General features: G+C 44.9%; 1 protein-coding gene and 1 long non-coding RNA gene across 4 annotated transcripts; one reads left to right on the top strand and one right to left on the bottom strand.

Annotated features, from left to right (window-relative positions):
• Positions 1-3: 3 nt before the first annotated feature.
• On the top strand, positions 4-7928 carry LOC128118334 (uncharacterized). 2 transcript variants are annotated; one of them, XR_008221156.1, is made up of 4 exons: positions 4-2386; positions 2740-2924; positions 3273-3491; positions 7814-7928. It is a non-coding gene; the product is annotated as an uncharacterized LOC128118334 (long non-coding RNA). The 2 variants fall into 2 exon arrangements; XR_008221155.1 differs by having other exon boundaries at positions 4-2924.
• Tagap (T cell activation RhoGTPase activating protein) lies at positions 5298-17590 on the bottom strand. Of its 2 annotated transcripts, XM_052750870.1 has the most exons (10): positions 14184-17590; positions 13394-13471; positions 13251-13304; positions 12912-12978; positions 11478-11644; positions 10826-10987; positions 10160-10269; positions 8626-8821; positions 7940-8054; positions 5298-7238 (listed from the first exon to the last, which is right to left on the bottom strand). In XM_052750870.1, the coding sequence occupies exons 2-10, from the start codon at positions 13415-13417 to the stop codon at positions 6019-6021; spliced, it is 2115 nt and encodes a 704-aa protein (XP_052606830.1). In that variant the 5' UTR covers positions 13418-13471; positions 14184-17590; the 3' UTR covers positions 5298-6018. The 2 variants fall into 2 exon arrangements, with proteins under 2 accessions (XP_052606830.1, XP_052606829.1); XM_052750869.1 differs by having other exon boundaries at positions 13394-17590.
• Positions 17591-25101: the final 7511 nt, after the last annotated feature.

Here is a 25101-nt window from a genome sequence, read left to right as displayed (position 1 = left end):
AAGTAAATGTCCTGAGAACCGATCTTTTGCTCTCCAAGTCCCCAGGCTCTCCCCGAACACTGTCGTCAAAATACCACCTCAGAATGCTTAAGACGGGTCTTTATGAACGATTTCAACATTTTAAAATAACTTCTTCATTTCCCTTCTTCTTTCCTAATAGAAGACCATCAATTCGAGTTATATACAGGAGTTATGTATTAAAAGAGAAAGGTCGAATGGTATATATCAATTTGGAATGGGAACCAAGCTCTTTGAATGTATCACTTCCTAACAACTTTTGCAAAAACAGCAAAATTTTTGTTTGTTTAATTTTGGAGTTTTTAAAATTATATAACTAGACTAAAATTAAGAATCAGGTGAATCTAACAATGCACAGAATGCATGGAGTTAATTTTTTTTTTTAGAATTAGCATATGGATCTGTCAACATTTCTTTTAACTAATTACTTTTTTCTCGAGACAAGGTTTCTCTGTGTAACAGCTCTGGTTGTCCTGGAACTCACTCTGTAGACCAGGCTGACCTTGATCTCACAGTGATCCAATTGCCTCTGCCTCCCCAGTGTTGGGATTACAGGCATGCACCACCACCGCCCGGCTCTTAACTAATTACTTTTAACATTTTTGTTTCCTATATATTTTGCATTGAGTTTGCCTAGTTCTTTGGGTGTTTAAAAACTAGATTAATTGAAATTTGATATTTTGGGGTTTGGAGAGATGGTTCAGCAGTTAAGAGCACTTGCTGCTTTTCCAGAAGAGCTGAGTTCAGTTCCCAGCACTTCCATGTTGGGAGGCTCACAAGGGATCAGATGTGCTTGTCTGACCTCCATGGGAGGCATACATTCACACACACATATACATAAAGAGCATTAACAGCAGATCTTTTAATGATTATTATTTAATTTAAAAAAATCTTATAAAAGGAATTTTGATGTTTTTCTCCAAAGGATAGTTTTATCATTTTGAAATTATTTACACGCTAAATTGTTATAGTATTATATTTGATATTTGTTTTGGTTTTGTTTTCTTTTGAGACAGCGTATTTCTATGCAAGCCTTGCTGGCCTGGAATACACTGTGTAGATCAAGATGGCCTTGAACCCACAGAGATCTGCCTGTCTACTTTTTCAGAGCTGGAATGAGAAGTGTGCACTACTACACTAGGCTCTCTTTGATATTTGTATTGAGGTCACCCTGTAAGAAAAGAATAAAAGCGAACTCAAGGGAAGAGTTTGTAATTGTGTGGCTCATCACTCTGCTGTCTAAACAAAGTTAAATAATTCCACCTTTCACACTTTGTGGTGCTGAATGAAGAGCCTGAGTTGTATAAAGTACATTTCTGGAACTTTTCAGGTTAAAATAGCAAAAAGCTACATTGTTTGAGGAATTAAAATTACTTTCCTCTATGAATCTGAATTTGTATAGTTGACTTGACTTTATGAAAATAATGTAACAAGATTATGGTAAATATTCCTGATTTTATGTTCACACAGAAAGCTGACATGTGTTGAAGATCTGTGGGGTTCTGGGTGTGCATCATCTCATTCAGCATCAGAGTAGCCCTGCAGATGAGGATGCAGGCAGAGTGATTAGTAGTGTTGCCAAGGTCATACAGCAAGTGGTAGATTTCAGATGTGATCTCAGGCAGCCTGTCTCGGGCCTGCCCCTGTCCCTGGACTCTGGATCTTTACTGTTTTATGCACACACGCCATGCCTGTGCTCAATCCTATCCCGGCATCAGTTTCCAACAGAAGTGAATGAGACCAAATTTCCCCACATCATCAGCAGCACAGAACACTGAAATTTTTAGATTTGTACTTATTAATTAATGGAAGAATGATCATCTTCCCCTAATTCTACTTTTAAGGTAAGAATGAGTTTAAGGGGTGGAGGTATGGCTCAGTGCTAGAGCAGATATTAGCCTATCATTTCCCTTGTCATTTAATAGGAACTGTATATTATAGACATTTCCTTTTGCTGTTAAGGCACACACCCTCCATCAGTTTTTATTTGGTTTACGGTATTTTACTGATAGTTTTGATTTTTCAGTTTTAACTTGTGTCTTTAGATTTTAAATCATGTTGTAAAGGCCTGTTCTATTCTGAGGCTAAGAAGTTTTTCCTTATTTATTCTAGAACTCTGACTTTCTCACTTCCCATGCTTAGGTCTTCTGCCCTTCTAGAATTCAACCTGGCAGGCACCTGAGATACTGTTCCAGAGTTTTGATCGTTTTCCTCTCCAGCCGTTTATGAATGCCTTTGTGTTTCCCGCTATTTGGACTGTCAGCACCAGGCTGCCCGCCCGCCTTGCCTCTGCTCTAGTCTGTTGGTTGGGGTCTGTTTGAGCTGCCATCCCTCCTGTTTCCTTGGACACGGCTTAAAAGAAGTCAAGGTCACTTTGCTTTCATTTGCCTTTTCTTAAGTTCTCTTGATTGGTGCTGATTGACATTTAAAAGATGATATTTAGATCCGTTCTAGTGAGGAACAAAACCCCAGAAAACAAACAGAAACATCCCGTGTCCTCCTGGCTCTGTTCCCTGCAGATCTAGGGTCACAGGTAGCCACACCCAGATTTTCATGTGAGTGCAGATCTGAACTCAAGTTCTCATGTTTGTGCAACAATCACTTTTGCCCACTGGGCCATCTCTCTGGTCCCCATATTAAACTGTATTCTGTAGCGAACAACATAAAGTGTCTCCGTTTCCATTCAAGTTATTGCTGAAAGTGAATCATTTTCATCTCCAGCAAACCGTGCACACTTTGGCCTCCTCACTATTTCTCCTCTTGCAAATGAAGAGTTTAAAACCACATAATTCAACTAGTGAAGAATCTTCAACTATTTGAGATCCTATCTGATGTGGCTTCCTGCATGGTTGACCATTCAGGAAGAAAGCATACATTGGCAGCTCTCCCAGTGAGATCACAATCAGGTATTTATCTAATTATTCTTTTTAAGTGTGCATTAATATAGACAGTATTGGACATTCCCATCCCCAGCACTGGGAAGCACTGTGGCCATTAGCCATTGCTTGGTATATTAGTGTTGTAAAGCCTAGCTGCTGATTCAACTGCTGTGGGACCTGCCATTGTGCTGTGTGGTTATTGGGTTTAAGTTTTAAGCAATTGTGTTCGCCTCTAGCAAAAATGCCCAAATTTAATAAATTTCCCTAATCCAACATAGCTAGGAAAGATTCAATTTATTTAAGTCCTGGGATGGGGACAGAATGTGTCTTTGGAAATAGTTACAGTATATCGTGTGTCACCTTCCCTCTTTATAGGAGGAGAGAAAATTTCTCAGGAGAAACACAAGGCTGGCCATCTGTGTCAAAGAGGAGCATGGAATGGACCTTGCTAACACCGTGGTCTCCAAATTCCAGTCTCCAGGACCACAGACAATGCATTTCTGCTGTTTAAGCACCGCCTTCCTCCACAAATGAATTAGGAAATCCAATTGGAGAGCACCAGTGGACCCTATGGAAAAAAGTGGGTCCCCTGAGGTATGACATTTGAACCGGTCACTGTGCCTTCTTCTTAGTCAGAGACACCAACAAGAATGACAAACGCTTTCCCAGCAGGAGCCGTAGGAATCTGACAGTGAACTGCACTACAGGGCTTCCAGTCTCACTGTTACTTCTTAAAATATGGGCAGCTAGCCCGGCGTGATAGTGTGTGTCTTTAATCCCAGCACTTGGGAAGCAGAAGCAGGGCTCTCTATGAGGTCAGCTTGGTGTACACAGTGAGTTCCAGGCTAGAGAAACGGTGTCTTAAGTATATATGTAGACGGATATTTGAGGAGGGTTTTCAGGACCTGAGGAAGGGTCACATGGAGGTCGAGTCATTAGTACAGCGGGACTATGTTTAAAACTTCCTGATTTGTCATCCTGGTTAGCCACGGGAGGTGATGATCTGATTCTCATGAGCAAGTCACTAAGAGCCATGCGGCACCGCATTGCTTGTAATCCCAGTGCCTAGCAGGCTAAGGCAGTAAAGTTTCACTTTCTGGTACTGCCTGGGCCACAGGGAAATCCTGTCTCAAATAAATTACACAACATATACACACATATGTGTGTGTATATATATATATATATATATATATATATATATATAAACTCTGTCATTCACCATCTATCTATCTATCTATCTATCTATCTATCTATCTATCTATCTATCTATCTATCTACTTACCTACCTACCTATGTATCTGAGCCTGGTGGAAGATCATTTTATCCTAACACTGAGACTCAGCAAAGTGCCTGGAATGTGGTAGGTACTAAAGTCATACCTCCCTTAGCTTTCAGCTCTGAGAAGGGGTTACCTTTATTCTCTTAACAGTCAGAGGTGGATGGCCTGCCCTTTGATATTGATTTATTATTGGTGCTTAACAGAACATTAAAAAAGATTTTATTTATGTATTATGTTTTGTCTATCTATATGTTCACCATGTGCATGCCTGGAGGCCAGAAGAGGGCATCAAATCTCCTGGAACTGGAATTATAGGTGGTTGTGAGGAGTTATACGGGTGCTGGAAACTGAACCCAGTCTTCTGCAAGAGCATTAAGTGCTGGCTGCTGACCCATCTTTCCAAGTCCTTAATAGAACTCCCTTTTTTTTTTTTTTGTGGACCAGTTTGGTCTCCAACTCAGAGATCCACCTGCCTCTGCCTCTCAAGTTCTGGGATTAAAGGTGTGTGCCACCACTGCCCAGCATAATAGAGCATTTTAAATGTTAATTTTGATCAACAACCCAGTTTACAACATGGCTAACCAAATTCTCAGTAAATCACCTCTGAGGAAGAATCAGATCTTTTTTACTCATTAGCTAGACCAAAATCAGGAGTGTGTACAGTGTCATAAAAATGAACATAATTAGGAAGATTGGAGCCCGGTACTATAAAAAATTTGGATAAATAACTTGGTCATTGAGTAATAAAATTCTAAGATCATAAATATTTATCCTTATGATTGCTAATGACAAAGGAAATTGAACATCATGAAAGTGAGAGACGTAAAGGCACTGGGCAGTCTAATCTATTACAAATGGGAAGCATTACATCTGCCAGATCATCTTGTGTCTTATAGTTTTTTCTGTCCCCCGAATGACTGCTTGCTGAAAAAAGTGTCTCAAATCCCCAGAGAACAGAGACTACATCTCCTGGACACAAGCTCCCCAAGGTGTGTGACAGCCTGAAACAATGAGAATATAGTGAACAGATGCTAGCTGAATGAACCAGATGTGGATAATGTTCTTGATGGATTCTTATTGACTGAGGAAAAAGGGATAACACCAGCAAAGAGTGGACACTCTAAAGGAGGAAGGCAGTTTATTGTAGTGAAACTGCACTGAAGTTTTATACATGACCCCTCAATGAACACAACATCACTTTACTCCACACTGTTGCACAAGACACCACTGAACTGCAGAGGCTCAAAGTGCTCTGCTCGAGTTAATACTGACACAACTCATTTCCACCGCTCCGCCCACATTCCGTTAGATATTGAAAGACCTCCCCCCAGCCTCTGACAGCTCCCACGTGGTGCATAGTGTCTTTCCGTGTACTTCCTTCCACTATGCTAGTTAGTTGTCAGAAGCCTGCTTAGGAAAACCGACTTACATGAGAGGTTCCGACATTTCTACCTACACACAGCTCTTGGAAAATGTGAACACTGGCAAGACATTTGAGGTAACTAAGAAAAGTAAAGATAGTAGAAACATGCACCTGGGGATGAAAACCAGCAATATATAGAGAATACATAAATGCATGCATGCACGGGTGTATGTAGACGACACCCCTTTCATCTAACACCTTGTCTATAGTACATTTTAGACATTTACCACATATTGCACAAACCCAGATATACACACAATCTGACGTGTCGCTGTGTAAGCCATCCTCACAGAGGAGAGCTCTACACAACATTCTGAATGAGCTTATTCATGACTTTTTGGAGAGTAGAATTGATAGTTCTCTGTGCAGAAATATATTCACATACACCACAAGTTAGCCATGGTACAAGGTCTCCTTTCCTAAATGTAGGATTCTTTAGCACACTGGAGTTGGTCAACCTCAAAGACCATGTGTTGTTGCCTGAGACAGTCCAACTTAGCCTCCTGCATGGATTCAGACACGGTCCTCAGTTGGTGCAGCTCAGATCTCCCCCGAGTTTCCACAGAGACACAGACAGTCTGACTCTGTTTCCAGTGCTCAGTCATGGGAGACAATCTGTGTCCACCAGGTGTCCCTTCACTGTGGTCAACTCCAAGGTGAGAAGGCAGAGCTGTGTTCCATTTGAGCATTCTCGCTCTCATACTGGCAACCGTCTGGCCACCGTAGGCTGTGAGTCCAGGTGCCTGGTAATGAATGGCCTCTTCGTACGATGGTGGACTTCCTGGCTTCCTCACATCCACTATTTGGAACACGTTATCAACTGAGAGGGCCCAGGTTCTAGACAAGCTAAAGCCCAGAGTTGTTTGGCTTTGGATTTCTGACTCATTTTCCTGGATGATTCTGCCAGCAAGCTGGCTTTCTTTTCTGAAACCCTTCCTGATTTGGTCTCTAGAAAAGTCTTTGGATTTCTCAGACCCCATGCTGGAGGTCCCGGGCAGCACTTTTTTGTGAGACGTAAAGGAAAATGACATGGAATGCTTTCTAATTTCTCTCTGGGGTTTGATCTTGTCTGTCTTTGTGGTGAAGCTCTGGTGTCTGGTGAAGAAGTTTCTTTTGGGACAGGACGGAGAAGGCAGAGGTGAGCTGTCCAAAGATTTACCTGGGGAGACTCTGGAAAATGCTTTGGGTACCAGTCCCTGTGATGTTGCTACACCTTGGGTCAAGTTCTTTATCTTTAAATCCACTGGTCTCTTGGGCTTGCCTTCAGCTGCCGGGAAGACTTCCTCTGTAAACGGATCTTCAGCCTCATCACCCTCCAAACAAGAGGCTTCCTGGGGCATGGTGAAGTTATCCTCACTCTTGGTTAGCTTTTGTTTTCTCATTTGGCCCATGAGGCACTCTTGTGAGGGTGACATGTTGGGTTCAGAGAACCGCCTATCTTGCTGGCCAATGGAGCTTTTCAGCCTGGCTACCATGCCAGCAATGGGTTCTGAGCTTGACTCACAGGTGTCCTGTGGGCCCCGGTTATCCAGGCCAGCGGGCCCCTCCAGCTGCCTGCTGGGAGAAGTGGTGGCACTCATGGGCTCCACGTCTGGGTCATTGCTGTCGTAAGCTGAGTCATTCTGCAGAGTTGACACATCTGGGAAGAGTTAAGGCAGAGGTGAACATTTTATCTAGGCTCTTTCAGCAACAGTGTTTACTGCAGGCTGCCCTGTTTAGACCTATGGTGATCGCTTCTCGGCCTTTTGGCTAAGATCAAGTGTAGACCTATGGTGATTTGGTGGAAGTGCACTGGGGCTTGATCCGACAATAAATTGATTACATTAAAACTTTGCTTCTGTCTAAAATGATCTTTAAATGGCGAGAAAATGGGAAAATGAAATGGAGGGAGGAGGAAGGGAAAGAGAGACATACGAGGAAGGAAGATGGCAATGGCAATATTCTTTAAGGTTTATTGATCTGAATTCATAGGATTGATCCTTTGGGTAGCTCTTGTATTGGACCAATTTCCATTTTAATGGACTCACATTCTACTGCAGAGCTGGAACTTCCTTATTCCAACCCCATAACTAAAGTTTACTAAGTAGAATTAAGAGTCATTGTGGCTTAGAATAGGAAGGAGAAAATTCCAGATTGATGAGAAAGAACGTAGCGGGAGGAGGTGTTGCGGGTAAATCTAATCACAAGGCCTCATGGTTAACGACTTCCTTACAGACTTCTGACTTGTGAAGGCGAATCCTGCTTCCAGTACCAGGGATGCCTTACATCACTTCCTGGAGCATCGGGGACTGGCATGGGCTTCTCCCCAGAACCACAAGCAAATGACAGAACGTTCCGTACCTGAACTGTCAGTGTGTTCCAGGGAGTCATCAGAAGTGATGCGGGAATGTGTCGGCATGTTCTCCCCAAATATTTCAAAGCAGTTGTCAATGAGGAATTCCACCAATGTCTTAACCTGTGAGGAAAATGTAAGCAGTTTTTCAGCTTAAGTACATTCATAAAAAAGAAAGTAAAAAAGAATGAGAACATATCGGGGTCAACTACTGGGGAAGCGGCAGAAATAGATACTTTTATGTGCCTAAAAAGCACATTGGGATTAGTGGCAATAATACACTTTATTATTTTATGAGGCATGCATTTTTTTTCAAATTTTCAGGATTAAAAAAAATTACTTTGAAGTAACTGAAATTTTCATTTAAGGAAGTAGCTGTCCAGATTTCTACAGGCAGAATGTGATACACAGAAGGAAAAGAACAAAGTGGTTTTTCTAGCCAGGGAGTTAGTGCTGTAAATGTCTGCTACCCTGGCCCATCTCCCAGGACAACAGAGGATGCAAATATTTCACTCTGCAGCAAATATGTGTATGTAAGAGAGTGGGACCATGAGAAACACATCCTGCAGTTGAGATTTTCTCTGTGGGCCCGGAGTCACTTTAAGAAACTCAAATCAGAAGCATTTTAGATGCTTGGCTTTTACAGAGGGTGGGCTCATGACCAGAAAGTTTCTCAGACAGAGGCAGGATGTACCTTATTGTTCAGGTCCTTCTGGGCCTGGAAGGACAGGCTCTGGTCATTCTTCAGAGCAAGCATGTTGGGCCCGATGCAGATGGCTAGGTTGCTGGAGTCCATCTTGTTGACCTCAGCATTCTTGCTGATCAGGTGCAGCACGGAGACCAAGTGCCTGAGCAGTAGAAGGTTGGGCCTGGGGAGGCGATCCGCAACCCTGGAAGAAATTGACAGATGGGGGCTTTCATGTAGCCCTTAGCCTGGCTTCTCAAGAGGTTCTCCCCAAACCGGACTTCCTTTAAAACGAGGAAGGTGCATTTCCAAAAGAAATGTTGTGAAACATTCATTCAGACTCTTGCAGCAGCAGCTGACCTGGGTCGGGGCCAGTAAACCACAAGGTTGTAGCAACTGGGACTCCAATAGTGCCTCTCTTTATTATACACACGGACGCTGACTGTGAAGCAACGCCTGTGTAACCACCACAATCCACTTCACAGTTGAAAACAATTTTGTCACACCATCAAATTACTGCATCAGAATGCTGTTTTGAGCCCTGTGAGACTGATTATCTCACACTTCTTTGAACTGTAAATTTTAGAGCAAGACTACCCATTTTCATATCATGCTGAGAAATCTTTAGATAGAATCCATCAGTCTATAAAAGCATGTTTATAACTAGAGGCAGGCAGGACTTAAATGCAAACATTGTCCTTGTGGTAACAGATTAGATTGTGTCTTTACATTTTGGTATTTCAAAAAATGAAATGAATCCAACACATGGATCCTTTCAATTTCTTAGTGTTGTTTTCCTAAAAGAGTTTTATGCCCAAGTAGAAACTCATTGTGATAATCTTAGAATTCTGGGCGTGAGGGTGGACAGAGCTATCCTTCTTTCAGAAAATATTTCATGGACCTATTTGGCTGCTGGGGACAACTATTGCATGTCGGTGGACTTTCTGAGGATGTGGCAAAGGTTCTGACATGTTAACGGAAGACATTTGCCACTCTGGTTACGCAGAGGTCACACTTTCATTTTTTAATGTCATTTCTGCTAACTATTGGAATTTGTTTGTGTTAACCATAGAATTTAGAGTTCACTGTGGAGTTTTAGAAACAAAGCAATCCCTTCCAAGTTGCTCTGCTGTGCAGTGTTTATGAGAGAAGAGTGGCTGGTACCAAGGACAGTTGATGAAGTTAAGGTAGCTCCAACCCTGTTGTCTAGCCTGTGGTAAAGTGTTCACAGTCTGAGTTTATTCTGTGCCTTTTAAAGCTACCGTGTTTGGGTTCTCTCCTATCTTGGATCTGTGAGAACTCAAGTTTACTTTCTGCTTTTTAAGAAGTTCTTTCTCTCATTTGGGTAGAAGTATTTTTTTTTTCTTTCTTTTTTTAAATACCCAGGGCTTCTTCTGGCTTCTGTGATGGGAGCAGATGAGCAATTCCACTCGGACTCCCTGGACCCCCCAGTTTCCGTGAGACAGGGATCCCCAAGGCCGTGCCCAGGTTTGCGAAGGAGGAAGGATGGCGGTCTCGCGTCCTGCAGTGACTAAGGACTTACTGTTTTAGGGCCTCGATTCTGTCCTCCTCGTTGGGCTTCTCCAGGGCGTCCATCCACTCCTGGAAGAGGTCACAGGAGAGGAGCTTCAGGGGGATTCCTCGGAGGAAGTCCTGGAGGGAGAAAGGGGTGTGTTTGCTGTTGGTGCGGGGCAGTGAGTCTTTCGCCTCCTTGCACCCCGGTTCACCCAGTCCCACCCCCGTGTTTGCTTCCTTTAGGGAGCCTCCTCCAAACCCACACTGTGCTCTGGAACCTCCCAGTAACCAGCACAATAAGATGCACTGTCCATAGGTAGGTGGACTCTGGGGAGACCAGATTTATGAATGGACTTGGCCAGGGGGGCGATCAAGTAATATATATATATATTTTTTTTTTGGTTTTTCGAGACAGGGTTTCTCTGTGTAGCTTTGCGCCTTTCCTGGAACTCACTTGGTAGCCCAGGCTGGCCTCGAATATTTTGAAAGAATTTCCTGCCACCCTTTCTGTTGAAGCCCGGGGCCACTGAAACAGAGGTGCTTATACGAATAATTAAAAAATGTAACTAAGAAAAGACTAAACTCCCAGATCAGCAGGCTTTGCCCGGCAGGGAGCAGTGCCGGGGGCTGGTTTCCTGATGAGTCTGTCAGCGCGCCCCCAACAGGCCGTCTGGCACAAATGCAGCAGACTCACCTTGAAGACCACAGCCAGCAGGTGCACCGGCAGCTGGTTCAGGTTCACTGGGCACCCACAGTTCAGTTCTTCCTTCAGCTCCTTGCGGGCCTTCTCGCTGGCAGCTTTCCTGAATATTCCTTCGGTTGAAGGGCCTTTAAGGCAGAGGATGGTGAGGATGTCCTGCGGGAGCAGAAAGCGTTGCTGCGGTTAATGCGTGGAAACCTATCTATAGGTTCTTGTTACAGGAGAGCCTTCCTTCACAAGCTACTGAGGCCGGTGCTACCAAAGATGCCCCTCATTTTTTTTCTCAGAGGAGGTAAATTGTGAAAGCACTAGTTTTGCACGTTTGAAAATTATTTTGCCCCCCCCCCCCCCCCCGCCCCCATGTTCTCATAGGAACATACATTTCCCACAAACACCCTCTGCTCCCTCTTGGCAGAGCTTCAGAAGTTAAAAACATTCCACCATCTTCGATCCACAAGTCAGAGGACTGAGGGAGGGACTGTTACTCTGAGCATGTCGGTGGATAGCAGCGGGCAGATGGCTTCCCCGCTGCACTGGAAAGTCAGGGCGAGGCTTCAAACGATGAGCTCCATCGTGTTCAGAGTTCCCAAAGGCTTTCAGGTCCCATAGAAAAGGGAAGAAGGTTTATGAGTCAACACACACCTACCTGGATGGGCCTGGGGAGTGTGTCGTTTTCCCCACAGATGATTGACAAGGGTTGATCGAACAGTGACACCTTCAACTCTGGTTCCAATGAACCAGGGAAGTCAGACGAAGGAGAGAGCTTTCTCATGAGAGAGGGCCAGGACAGCACTTTCTTTCTCTTCTTAACTTCTACAGCCAAGGAAACAAGGAGATAAAGAGAAAAGACAACGTTAGTAATAAGGCAAGATCCAGACTAGAACATCGATGGTCTTGGCCACGTCATCCTATCTATAGCATGCCATGTTGAAAAAAAAAAAAAAACAAAAAAAACCCAAAACAATGTTGAAAACTTGAGAAGGCCAAGGGCATAACCCTTAGTCTAGAAAAGTCAACCCCCAAACAACCACACTGTTTCCAGGGCAGCCAGTCCCTAAACATCAACACCAGGGTTCCTCAGAGGCTCCACCTTTCCTGTTTTTACCCTCACAGCTATTAGCTACAGAAAACTAGCAGAATTTAATTGTGTGGGTCAAAACCCACTCATTGTAATGTTTTAACGCATTGTTCCTAATAACTACAGAGAATGTTTCTGCTTAATGGATATTATTTTAACTTATTTCTTTGAATGTGAAAGTTACAAAGAGAGGAAGTGTCTTGCTCAAGATCTTTGAAAGGTTCTGAGCAGGGCTGACTGGTCACCTCCGTTTTAGCACTTAGCCACCACTAGAGGGGGCTACATCACCCAGGGAATCTTGTAGCCACCCAGTCTGGGAGTTTCAGAAGCTAATACATGGTTCTCCAGGAAGGTGGCCACCCGGGCTTGGCGCTTTGCCAAGTATCCGACCCTTCTGGTAACCATAAAACTTGTGTGCAATGGTATCAGAACTCAAAAGTTCCCCCTTTTCTTTTTTTCCCTTCTAATTTTAAAGGCTGTGCTTTCCTAAATAACTGGTTTATGTTTTTACATATTTTGTATCGAAAAGTGGAAGACAGACAAGAACAGTGAGGCTCATCCTGATACTTTGGGAGGGGTGATCAGATCTGATGCACACTGTAATAAAACATGTTATGAAAGAGAATAAGAGTGGATCCTGATCTTACTGAGATCAGCAACAATTGCCCATGAACTCTTAGTGATTGCAGTCTCCACTAAAGAAGGAAGCAAGTGGTGGGAAGAACAGTGTGTGTTTCTCCAGTGTGTGCATGCTTCCATCCTCAGGGTTCACAAGGCCCGAAACTTGCCGGCCTGGTTGGAAACCCCCTGTGGAGCTGGGGGCATAGGCTGCAGACCGTCTTCCCTCCTACAGAACCTGCTGTTCTAGTCAAGGGTTAATGTTCTGCGGTCTCTCAGAATACTTAGAAAACAAATTCCTAGTAAAGTAAAAGCCCTGTGGTTTTGCAAACCGAGATCGCTCGTTAGGCTCACGGAAGAGAGCAGTATGTTTTCAAAACTCACCAATTAGCTGGCAGATGCTGTCTTCACTCTCACATGATGTCAACAGCGGAAGGGCCTTGATATCACCCTGGAAACATATTTAAGTTAAAATAGTGACCTAAGACATGCAGTCTCCCTCCACAAAATGCACTGATAGCCTTTATTCATCTTAAAAATTAAGGCAATTGCATTGACTCTGCATTCTTCTCAGGTCAACATTATTGTGGAAGAGCTTAATCAATGTGTCTAATTTATAATCTGATGTTCACTTTACACTGATAAACAACCCAAACATTCAACAAAAAGAACATTTTCCATCTTCTTACAGTGTAAATCAAGGTAAAAACATTACTTTCTTACCTCTGACTGACATTCAATCAATGTCTCCATGTTATTGGCATTAAGTGTTTTTGACTAAAAGAGAGAAAAATAACATCAGTGAAGGTCTCTTGGGCTCTCGTCTGTGGACAAGATGAATAAGTAAGTGTGAAGGACTCACATACCTCCAGACTGCTTGTCAACTTCATTGGGGTTGGGGCTGACAGTCCAAGGGGGCGTTTCACTAGCAGGCGGCTTCGATTCTGTCCACAATACATCATAAAGGAAAAGAGTTATAAAATAGAATAGCCAGTCAAATGTCAGAGTCAGATTGCCAAAACAACAACAACAACAACAGCGCCCTGAGCGTAGAGCTACTGGATAGAAAAGTTTTAATTTAAAGCCAGCCTCCCACTGAGAGCAGCAGGAGAATCTCATCCAACTTTTCATTTGCATTTATTTTATCCAAATGAAATAAATATTCCTAGGTTTCCATGAAATAAGATAGAAATCACTCTTTCTTACTAAATGATTAAGAACAGCATCTGAGAAAGTTATTCCTAAATTCCTTAAGCCAGATGCCTTTACCACTCAGAAACTTACTTTGTTGTCCGTAATTACATTCTCATCAGGAGAATCTGAGTACAATTATAGCAACTAGCACTTTTTTTTTTTGAGAGCTCATACGTCGTATATTAAATGCTCTGCACTCTCATCTAAACCCAAGTTAGAAAGAAATTTATTTCTAGGATACTAGTTACGGCATACAGAAACCAAATCCAACATTTACAGAATTCCTGGGCCCCCAAATTGCAGCTGTCACATGGCAGGCGAGCATTCTGCGTTCAGAGTCCTTCTAAGACAGACACATGTTTCTCGGCAGAGCTTTCCTTCAGTGACATATAATCTCAGGGATCCAAGACCCACAACCTTCAAGGCAGTTTGTGTTCTGTCCTGTTCATCTACAGTACTTACCCCGGGAGGGTCTTCAGCCAAAGTTCTTTTACCTCCAATGAGCTGTGGAAAACAGGAGACCCAGCATGATAGATACCCTGGCCCTGGGAATCCACCCACAGACGCGACACTGGAGCCCTCAGACTCATGTGCTGTGCGTTATAAGTGGCGGGGGCGGGCAGGTGGAAACTCAGAATATTACCGGGGCCGGAAGGAACATCATGGGCTGTCACACAGAGAACCAGCCAGACACTACACAGCTCTCACTTCCTCATTCCTTTTAGGGCGGCGATGGTTCTTTCCACCCCCCCACCCCCCGTTCCCACCCCATTTCAAAGTAAAAATTTCTATAAACTACTAGGGGTGGAAAACGTGACATAGTGAGCAAAGGAGAAGGTTTTAATGAATGTCAAGGTGGTGCGTGCCAATGAGAAAGTGTGTTATTCTCTGTGTAAACATCATTTTATTTTGGAAAGCGGTCATCTCGCCCCCTCTCTGGTTTGTCTATCCTGTTAGGGTGCTGTATCCCTTTCACCCACCAACCTCCCTGTCCCCCAGGACTAGATATGGATGGTACATCTAAGTGCTGGATGTTGCTATAAAACCAGAGCAGAGGCCAAGGAATGGCTTCCCCTCTTTGAAAAAATGATCACTCTCAAAAGCTACATCAGTTTCTTCGGAGTCAGGGGAACTGCCCACCGAGAATTAGATTTCTTCCTCTAAGTTTATTGGGAAGTACAGTAAGAGGCAGTCATACTCACACAGCTGCGTTCATTTTAGGATCAATGACTTTGAAAAGTGGAGTAAAGGGTTACATGTCTGTCAGTATCATGGCGTCTTTGGGAAGTTTAACAGAAAGAAATGGTTGAAATGCAAATGCTGTAAATTATATTGCACGTAAAAGTGCCCTGCACTCTGTCATCCTCTGTTACATCTCCTGCCTCCTCTTCTTTCTTTGAGACTAAATCACGTCCCATGTGGGCGTCAACTGGCATCACACCTCAGGACTCTGGCTTTGAATGTTTTACCGATAATTTGATGTGCGGCTCTGCAGCATTCCACCCGATTGTCTAAGTTGGTTGTCAGGTTTTGGTGCTGGAGATTGACACCTGCCCCTCAGAACACACTCTGTTTCCAAGCTGCACCCCTAGCCAGGATTACTCTTGGGGTTCCCTAGTGTCAAGGGCACTGCTGCTCTGGAGAAAGCCTTCTCTCCTCACCAGGTAGAAGGCTCTTGGTGATGTGAAAATGGAACCCACTTTCCAAGGGTTTTCACCTTAATTCCATCATCTGCGTTATCACCCAAAGAGACACAGCTCAGCTCTTCTTGAGATGGAAGACTTCAGTGCCTTTGTGTGTGGTTGGTATATTGTGCACCCCAATAAACTTATCTGGGGGTCAGAGAACAGAACAGCCACTATATTAAACATACGTTTAGGCAGTGGTAGCACACGCCTTTAATCCTATCACTTGGGAGGCAGAGATCCATCCGGATCTCTGTGAGTTCAAAACCACACTGGAAACAGCCAGACCAGGTGACACACACCTTTAATCCCAGCACTTGAGATCTTATGTCTTGTTTGGGAAAGACACATGCCTTTAATCCCAGGAAGTGATGGCAGGAAGCAGAAAGGTATATAAGGCGTGAGGACCAGGAACTAGAGGCTTGTTAAGCTTTTAGCTTTTAGCAGCAGTTCAGCTGAGATCCATTAGGATGAGGATTCAGAGGCTTTCAGTCTGAGGAAACAAGATCAACTGAGGAATTGGTGAGGTGAGGTTGAATGGGCCTTGTTCAGTATCTCTGATCTTTCAGCGTTCACCCCAATACGTGGCTCCAGGTTTGTTTTTATTAATAAGACCTTTTATATTCGTGTTACGTTTGTGTAAGCACCGTCCTTGGGGACACCAGCTCTCATTCTTGGCATTGTCATGAACTCTGTGCACAGTTCTGAGGTTAAAATGTGACTTTGCTAAGTCATACTTAACACCTTTGTGTGTGCCACATACTCTGTGGGCTACTTTCAAGTACCTCATTGCGCAGAGTTATCAGCACACTGTGCTGAAATGTGCCTTCTGATCCTGAGTCCCAAGTGTGCCCATGCTTCCTCTCGGGGTAACTCTTCAAGCAGTTCATTTGTGAGCAAAGAAGGCAAGTCGTCTGTACCCAGCTTGTCAATTCCTACAGACAAGTCAGGGGTCCTCATGAGGAACAGTCATCTAGCAGGGAGTCAGATTTAGGACACCATTCTGAAACTTCAGCACCCCCACTTGTCACTTTCACTAATAGTAAGTAAATAAAATACAATCCACACCATCAGGGGTTTGTTGAACTGCAGAAACAGCCACAACTATCAATTTGGGTGGGTATGTACATGTTGTGTGTGTGATGTGTATGTGTGCTCAGGTGGGATTATGGAGGCCACAGTCAGGTTTCTTCCTCTATTTTATCTTACTTTGGGGTCAGAGTCTCTTAGAGTGTTGGCCAATATATCTAGATTGGTTAGCCAGTGAACCCCTTGTGCATCCTCTGCCCATCACTAGGGTTACAGGAGCATGCTGCCATTCTGGCTTTCTCATGGGTGTTGGGGATCTCAACTTAGTTATTCACGCCTGTGTAGGCCAGTACCCACTGAACCGTTTTCCAGACCTCTACACTGGCAAATTTGTGCATATATCTATAACTTTCCATGGACCAACAGTGTCCAACTTTTAGTAATGAAGGGAGGTGTTGAGTTACTAGGACCAAAATATAGCAGTAAGCATGGCAATAGAAAGATTAAGTTGGGACCTCATATTTCTCAAGCAGAAACATGTTGGCTTTGTAGGACCCAGTTGTTGATAATGGAACCCAGAGGTAAGGCGTTCATCAACACTGGTGTCCCTGGAAACTCTAACAGTCAACGTCTAATTAATAGATACATTCGTGTGACTGTGAGAGAACCACCATTGGCAGATGGTCCTGCTGTGGCACTGAAGAACCATTCTGTCGTTGACGGGACACTATCCAAATGCCATGCAGTGGAGCAGAGCTGGAAATAGGGCTGTCTGTGGAAGACAGGCCTGTCCCCTGATTCTGCAAAGCTCACAAGAACATTGATGGCAGTTTTCTTAGCAGTAGAAATATTTGTAAAGAGAGTGTGAAATTTGGAAGTACCCTTGTCTTTATTTTTTTTTTAAGATAAAAAGGTTTGTTTTTATTTTATGTGTGTGGGTGTTTTGCTTTCGTGTATGCATGTGCACCATGTATGTGTGTGCTTGGTGCCCACAGACAGGGTGTCAGGGTCCCTTGAACTTGAGTCACAGATTATTGTAACCCTCCATGTAGATGTGGGGAAATTGAACCCAGATCCTCTACAAGAGCAGCCAAGGCTCTTAACCACTGAGCCATCTCTCCAGCTCCTATCACATTTTTCAAAGATTTAATGATCTGTTTTTTTTTAATTATTATTGTTATTTAATACCTCTCCTTTCTCCAGCCATTTCTTTGAAGAACACACCTGCGCCCTCCTGTATGACAGAATTTTGTCTTCAGTTGATGGGAAGGAACCCAGATGGCTTCTGCAGGGTCAGGTGGGAGAAGAAAACCTCAATGAGAACCACACTTGTAATCATGCTTCTGATTCCAGAACTCTCCTCACTTGCTTCCGGGTTCCAAGCGTCTCTGTCCTCACTGTGGCCAGTCTGCGAGGACTGGAGGCTCTGCTGTGGGGCCCGTGCCTCACACACTGCGGTGTGTGTGTGTGTGTGTGTGTGTGTGTGTGTGTGTGTGTGTGTGTGTGTGTTTTGTGGGGAAGTACTTTCGTTCCTTTTCCAACTTCCAGTCTCAGTGACCACTTCTGCCCAGACTTTGTGAATCATTTATCACGAACCGTTTGCCCTCCTTCCTGGGAAGCACCAGCTTACTGCCTAGTCTTCTTGCTCTGAGCAGAGACCCTTTTCTCCTCTTAGGACCACCTCGGGTTGTGCTTCTCAACCTGTGGGTTGTGTGACCCCTTTGGGGTGGGGGGTGGGTGGGACTAGAACGACCCTTTCACAGGGGTTTCATATGAAATATCCTGAATATCAGATATTTATATTACGGTTCATAATAGTAGCAAAATTATGAAGTGGCAATGAAAAGAATTTTATGGTTGGGGGATCACCAAAACACTAGGGTCTCAGCATTAGGAAGGTTGAGATCCACTTACCTAGGGGCTCAGGGCCCTGCACTCCTTTTCCATAATCTCATCAACAGCTCTCTGCACACATCCCTGCTTTCCCAAAGAGTTCACAGTCTCCTTCAAGACTTCAGCACCACCCCCCTGCCTGGCTCCCTACAAACTGACTGGTAGGTTCATCTTCTAGAAAGTTCAAGTTATGGATGATTTTACAGGGGAAGCCGGCCTCCCTATAAACTCTCCCGCCTCCTCTTGCTGCCTACTATTGTTTACCAAACTCATCTTCCAGTCCCCTGCATCCGATACACTGATATATGAGGTTCACCCCAGCATCTGCCTGGCGGAAACCCCCACCTTGGCCCAGAACCTGAAGTTCCATCCCCTCTGCAAAGGGACTCTTCCCAGCTCTTCCCCCTTGGACAGTCTCTGGAAAGCAGGGAACGGTGGCCACCTTATCCTTATACTCGTCCAGAATAGTGTTTCGCACCCAGGAGTCACAGTGCGCTTCACTGTTTTCCTACTAAGACTTTGAAAAAATGAGAGCATTGTGAGCTCGCTGTGAATTTCCCAAGATTACAAATTCCTGGGGGAAATGATGGCTCAGTTGGTAAAGTGCTTATGGTGTAAGCATGAACACCCCAAAACCCATATGAAAAATCAGGTGAGATGGCGTGTACTTATAATCCCAGAGCCAGGAAGGTGGAGACGGGCCAATTCTTGGGGCCCACCATCAGCTGGCTTAGCCGAATCATCACGTTCCAAGTCAGTGACAGAACTTGTCTCAAAAGCAAGGTGGGGTATAAGTTGAGGAATGACCTCCAGGTTGACCCCTGGCCTCCACATTGCATGTGCCGTTATGTCCACACCAATGAACATGAACACATATACACACACACACATGCACACACACACACAAAGACAATTCCGATGTAGCCTTCCCTCACTGCTTTTGTTTCATGGTGAAAGCTATTTGCATGTTGTAGCAAAGGCTGATGGAGTGGTATCTGGTCAAGATGAAGGCCAGCCTTTGCCCCTTGTCCTTACCATTAACAGTTAACATCTGTGAATAGCCATGTTATAGATCTGATCCTTGACTTTTAAGTAGTGAGCAAGGGGGGCTTGTCACATGTGAGTTTTAGACACCAGAGTCAGTGGCAGGAATTATAGATGTTGGTCTCCGTAATATTCTGTCACAGGGAGAAAAACTCTTATGGGGCTTATCTGGACTCCTTAGTACCAAGTTCAGACTCTCCACTGTCCCAGAGGTGTCCTCATTAGATGAGACAGAGGAGGCCCTAGGAATCAAGACTGAGAATAAGGTCTCAGGTGGTTCGGAAGCAACACAGCCTGGTCATTCTTACGGGTCCTGTAGCCAGGCTCGGTCTTGGTTCTCAGCTTTAAGTGAGACCTTGAGATTCAGGAGGCTGTACTATCTAGCCTCTCAGAGTTTCCTTATATGGTGAATTCTTATCTGCATGTCTCCTAAGAATCTTCTAGGACAATTGATGAGCAGGCAGCGTACAACATGAAGGTTTTCAATAGTCCGATCTGGGCCATAATAAATGAAGTTCACCTCTCTCTCTCCTCTCTCTCTTTCATCCTTGGTAGGAAAAAGGCTGTCCTCCAGCCAGATTTTAACCCCTGTTACCAAACAAGGGTTACTTAAGCTTTTCCGAGGTTTGCAGGACCCCAGAGTTCCTTCAACAGCGCACAGCACATCATCGCTGCGCCTTGCGGAATCGTCCCCACGCCCACAGACGCCCGCGCTTCTGCAGTGCCGGTGCCCATGGTTTAAACTTCCACCTCAGATTGTGCGATAATTAATTTATCTTCCTGTCAGAATATAAAATGGCCTCACTATAAAATAATATTTGAAGAACTCTTTGTATTCAGAAAGCTGGCTTGAAATCCAAGAAGGGCCAGGACAAAATGATCCTTTCAAATTGCCTTTCTTGGTTATTGGGATCCAAATGAAGAATTAGAAATAAAACACCCTGCAAGGGGGTGATTAGGATCTGAGTGGTTGATGCCTCAACTTCCACCCTGCCCCTGCCAGAGCTTCAGTTCACAGCGTGTCCCTTGAAGAGCCAAAGAATCCCCCCTTTAAAAAAAAAAAAATTCTGAGCCCATTTGACCTGAAAAATTGAGCAAAGAAACCACAGTGGCAGAAAGGTTACGACAGCAACCCTGAATACCCATCCTTACAGTGTCATCGGGTAACTTTTTGAAGAAAAACAAAACAAGAAACGCCAGCGAAATTGACAAGTGACCTTTTTTGTTAGTTGCTTACAAACTTCACAGGTGGCATTTGTAAAGATCTGAATGAAAAAATGTGGAAACAAGTTTGGTTAGTCCCTATCTTTTGAAGATGCTTACTGTAGTCTAGTTTGCAGGGTTTTGTTTTTTTATTCTTAGTACTTAATTCTTTTGTCCTGGGGCAGGGGTGGGGAGGGAGGGCAGACCGGGGATGGGGTAGGGAAGGGCTCACCTAGAGGTTTTATCTCACTGTTTAAAGGTTTGCTTATTTACTTATTTACTTATTATTTATTTATTTAGAGACAGAGTCTCAATACATAGTCCTAGCTGTCCTGCAACTCATTATGTAGTTCAGGCTGACCAGGAATTCACCGAGCTCCAACCGCTTCTGCCTTCGGAGTGCTGGGATTAAAGAGGGCCATCACCATGCCCTGCCCCCTACTTAATATTTTAAAAAGTGTTTTATTTTGAATGTATGCTTCCTTTCTTAAGATCTGAGCCTTCCTTAGAAAGCCCAGAACAATGGACTCTGGGTTTGGGTGGCATAGGTGTAACTAAGTTGGTTACTGTGCAGGGAGTCGGGGCTGGTGAGTGTCTCCCACAAGCAGAAAGCCTGGCAAGAAGCCTGATGCGATGGCCCCTGAGGGAAGCAGATGGATAATCCCAGAGCGAGGGCACATGGAGACTGTCTGTGGGAGTCACCCACACACTTAAGTGCTCAGCTCTCTCCTGCCAGGGTCCTCCTGGAATGGCAGACAGGGGCCCGCTACTCCTGGGCTCTTCCCACAGAAACAAGAATCCGAGGATGACTCCTCCTGCCTTTGGGCCATAAAATTGCACAGGAAGCTCTTGAAATTGCTAGGCATAGCTATGTAAACTTATATATCTCTCCTTGGTTTTCAGATGGTGACTGGAAAACCGTGAGCAAATGTAGCCGGACTTCCTTTTCTGCTGCCAGCCCCAGAGACTTATTAATTATGAAAGCTTGGCCTTAGCTTAGGCTTTCCCCACCTAGCTCTTATAATTTAAATTAACCTGTTTTTATCAATCTATGTTCTGTCCTGTGGCTCCGTCACCTCTACTCTGTACTGTGTGCCCTACCTCTTCAGGCTCTCCCTGGCATCCTCATACTGCCAGTCCTGCTTTCTCTGTGTATGATTGGCAGCCCTGCCTTTCTTCTTCCCAGAGTCCTCTCTGTCCCCAGAAGTCCCGCCTAACTTCCTCCTGCCTAACTATTGGCCATTCAGCTCCTTATTAAGCCAATCAGAAGGTGCCTTGGCAAAGACACATCTTCAGTGTACACAAATATTCTGCAATGTCACAAGCTTTCTTGTTGGATCACCAGCCCACAGATAATGACCTGGAGACTTATTGTCAATTACGGAAGTGTGGCCTTAGCTTAGGCTTTTTCCCAACTAACTCTTATAACTTAATTAACTCAGATTTTCTTTAATCTATGTTCTATCACAATGGCTCAGTTACCTCTTTTAGTACAGCACATCCGACTTGCTAGCAAAAATCCATGAGGACTAGTCCTCCATCCAGTTTCTCTCTCTCTGCTTGGAAGTCCCACCTGTTCTCTCCTGCCTAGCTATTGGCTGTTCAGCTTTCTGTTACACCAATCACAGCAATACATCTTCATACAGTGTACAAATACCCTACAACAAGCAGATGCCTTTTCTTTTTTAAAAATTGTGCGTGTTTGCTTGCTTGTGTGTGTGTATGTGTGTGTGTGTGTGTGTGTGTGTGTGTGTGTGTGTGTGTGCACGTGCGCGCTCCTGCAGGCCCATGGAGGCCAGAGATTGACATTGTCTGTCTTCACTTGTTCCCCACCTTAATTTTTGAGACATGCTCTCTCTCTCTCTCTCTCTCTCTCTCTCTCTCTCTCTCTCTCTCTCTCTCTCTCTCTTTCTCTCTCTCTCTCTCTCTGTCTCTCTGAATCTGGTGTGTATCAATTTGTCTAGAAGGACTGGTCAACAAGCCCCTGGGGTCCTCAGTGCTGGAGTATATGTGCATGCTACTCGGCTTAGCTTTTGATTTATTTATTTATTCATCCATTCATTCGTTATTTATTTACTTATTTATTTATGGTCAAGAATTTTTTTTAAGGTTAAGAAAATTTTTTTTCTTTTTTTCCCTTTGGTTTTCTTTTTTCTTTTTCCTCCCCCCCCCCCCCCCCCGCCGTTTGCATAGCTTTTTATGTGAATGCTAGGGGTCCAAATTCAAGTCCTCAGTCTTTACCGACTGAGCCATCTCTCCAGCCCTGGAGATACCATTTCTCTAAGCTGTGTCCTGTGTGAGGGCTTCAGGAAATCTCAGACAGCAGCCATTTTTTAAATCTGTTGTGCAGTGCTGTTCACGGGGGTGGGGGTGGGGGTGAGTGAGGGGTGGGGGGGGGATGGGGGTGGTGGTGTGTGTGTGTATGGCAACCTCCTGGGTGAGGAGGTCCACGAAACACCGGCAGAGGCCTTACTCCATAGCTTCTGTTTCGGCAGACTTGGGGTGGGCCTGGGGATGTGCATGTCTGGGGAGGCTGCTGCAGCTAGCTCTTCAGAGCCAGCCTTGAAGGACGACTCTGGTGTGTTTTGCTAGTGTTTGGGGGAGTTAAGTAGTCCGTTTGCTTGGTTATTCCCCCTTTCGTGGCTGGTTTCACACTTACGTCTTGTTTCCCAAATTAGACCACAGGCCCTCAAGATGGAGGAACTCGTTCTGACCCTGGGACTCGAGTCTCAGGGGTCCTGGCCATGGCTCACAAATGCTCGGTTTTGAGAATGAGCGAAGAGACAGGTTCCCCGGCAGAAGACAGACTTCTGCTTTTATTATTCATTTGGACTTATTTTTGCTCCTCAGGGTCACGCTCAACTCTGTTTTCCCAGGTAAACACATGGGGCTTGTTCCACAGGGACCCTTCAAGCTTCTCTGTTAGGAGCAATCACCAGGACATTTGCTAGGTAACCGAACAGAGATATCCTCTGCTTGGCTCACTTAGAGTCTAAGATCTACCTAAACAGATTTTGTTCACTTCACCTTTTCTTCCTTAAATAAATACGGTATTCCCCTACTGGTGACTCACTCCCAGTTGCCCTGGGTTAAGGAAACCAAGTGAACTTCAAGTTGTGCCCGTGTGTTCTGAGCCTGAGTCACCTATGTTCAAGGTGGTTACCTACCCCTCATTCAGCACTCAGCTCTACACAAGTGCCACTCAGCGTTCTCTGGACACCGGAAGGCAAGCTTCCTTAATATCACCCACAAGGACACTGTGCATGTCACATTAGGTTTTCACCACAGGTATTGAGTACAGACAAATGACCGATGGCGTGGCAGATAAGACATCGGTGGTCGTTAGTCGACTCTCTCTTGCCGAACGAGCAAAGGCCATTTAGACATCCTTCATTCTCAGGCTTCCTTACTGGGTTTTAGAGGCTTTGGGAAAACAAAACAAAACCCAGTGTCCTTGCTACATCTTACAGGAACAAGGTCAGATTTTATAAAGATGGCTCCAGACATCAGGACTTCTTGTGGTGTCAGGGATGGAACACGGTCTTATTTAGGTTAGGCAATTAATTGATCTGCCACTGGGCTCCGCCGCCGCCGCAGCCCGAACTCTACAAAGAACTCTGCTAGGCAGCCAGGCTTGACAGTCAGTGGCTTGGGGATTTCTGGGTAAACTGACTTGGCAGTTTTGTGCCTGGATTCTTTGGGATTTCTGGGTAAACTGACTTGGCAGTTTTGTGCCTGGATTCTTTCTAGCTGCAACCATGGGCCCTGGGCAACGTAATGATGAAGAGGAGGTCATTTCTTACTGGAAGAGATTAAGGTCTCAGTTTCTCTCCACCAAGGAGGCACCACTTCCCCAGCTCACTCCCCCCCCACCTTTTTTTTTTTTTTTTTGGCTCATAAAATGAGACCATAGAGCCGCCGACTGCTGCAATCCTGTGGCTGACTGTGGCCATTCCTCTTTACAGCTGCTTCTCTCAAAGACAGGGTCTACTTCCCTAACCCTTGAGGCCACTTGGTCTCGTGACTCCGTAGAATGTAGCAGAACCAATGTCGTGCAGGCCCCCGCAGCCCGGGCTTCCAGGGGAACCCACAGCTTCTACTTTGTTATCTTCGAGGCAGCCCTGAGACAACACGTGAGGACCCCAGTCCCCCCTTCTGAGGGGTGAGAAGTCAGGGACCCCTGCATGAACCTACGGCAGCTCTTAGATGCTTGTCAGGCCATCCTGGAGCTTCCTCCTCTCAAAGACCCATCTGAGTAAAGGCCACATGAACCCCACAGAGCCCCGGCTGTGAGGAAGACTCCGGAGTCCAGACAAAACAGACACTTGGCGGCGGCGTCTTCACAGACCGGGTCTCCAGGTGGCTGTTAGGCAGAGGCCTGGAACGAAAACGGGCCCTAAACCATTGTCCCGCTTGCACACGGGCCGACAACCTAGCACGGAAAAACACCGCAAACAAGTCGCAAACACCGCTTTCTCCCCGGCCTCGGCCGTACAGCTTTATTTTGAAACTGCTTATTGAGTCAC

This window comes from Peromyscus californicus, unplaced genomic scaffold (genome assembly GCF_007827085.1).
Source record: "Peromyscus californicus insignis strain IS unplaced genomic scaffold, ASM782708v3 Scaffold_22__1_contigs__length_63687245, whole genome shotgun sequence".
Classification (NCBI taxonomy): domain Eukaryota; kingdom Metazoa; phylum Chordata; class Mammalia; order Rodentia; family Cricetidae; genus Peromyscus; species Peromyscus californicus.
Note: the sequence above shows the minus strand (reverse complement) of the source record. Positions and strands in the feature narration are given on the sequence as shown.

Excerpts from the sequence above, each read along its gene's own strand:
- Tagap (XM_052750869.1), bottom strand. The coding sequence starts at position 13,489 with ATGATGTATTGTGGACAGAATCGAAGCCGCCTGCTAGTGAAACGCCCC. Across the intron at positions 12,979-13,250 it reads TGATTGAATGTCAGTCAGAG|GGTGATATCAAGGCCCTTCC; the intron begins GTAAGAAAGTAA and ends ATATGTTTCCAG. Across the intron at positions 10,270-10,825 it reads TGCTGGCTGTGGTCTTCAAG|GACTTCCTCCGAGGAATCCC; the intron begins GTGAGTCTGCTG and ends TTCTCCCTCCAG.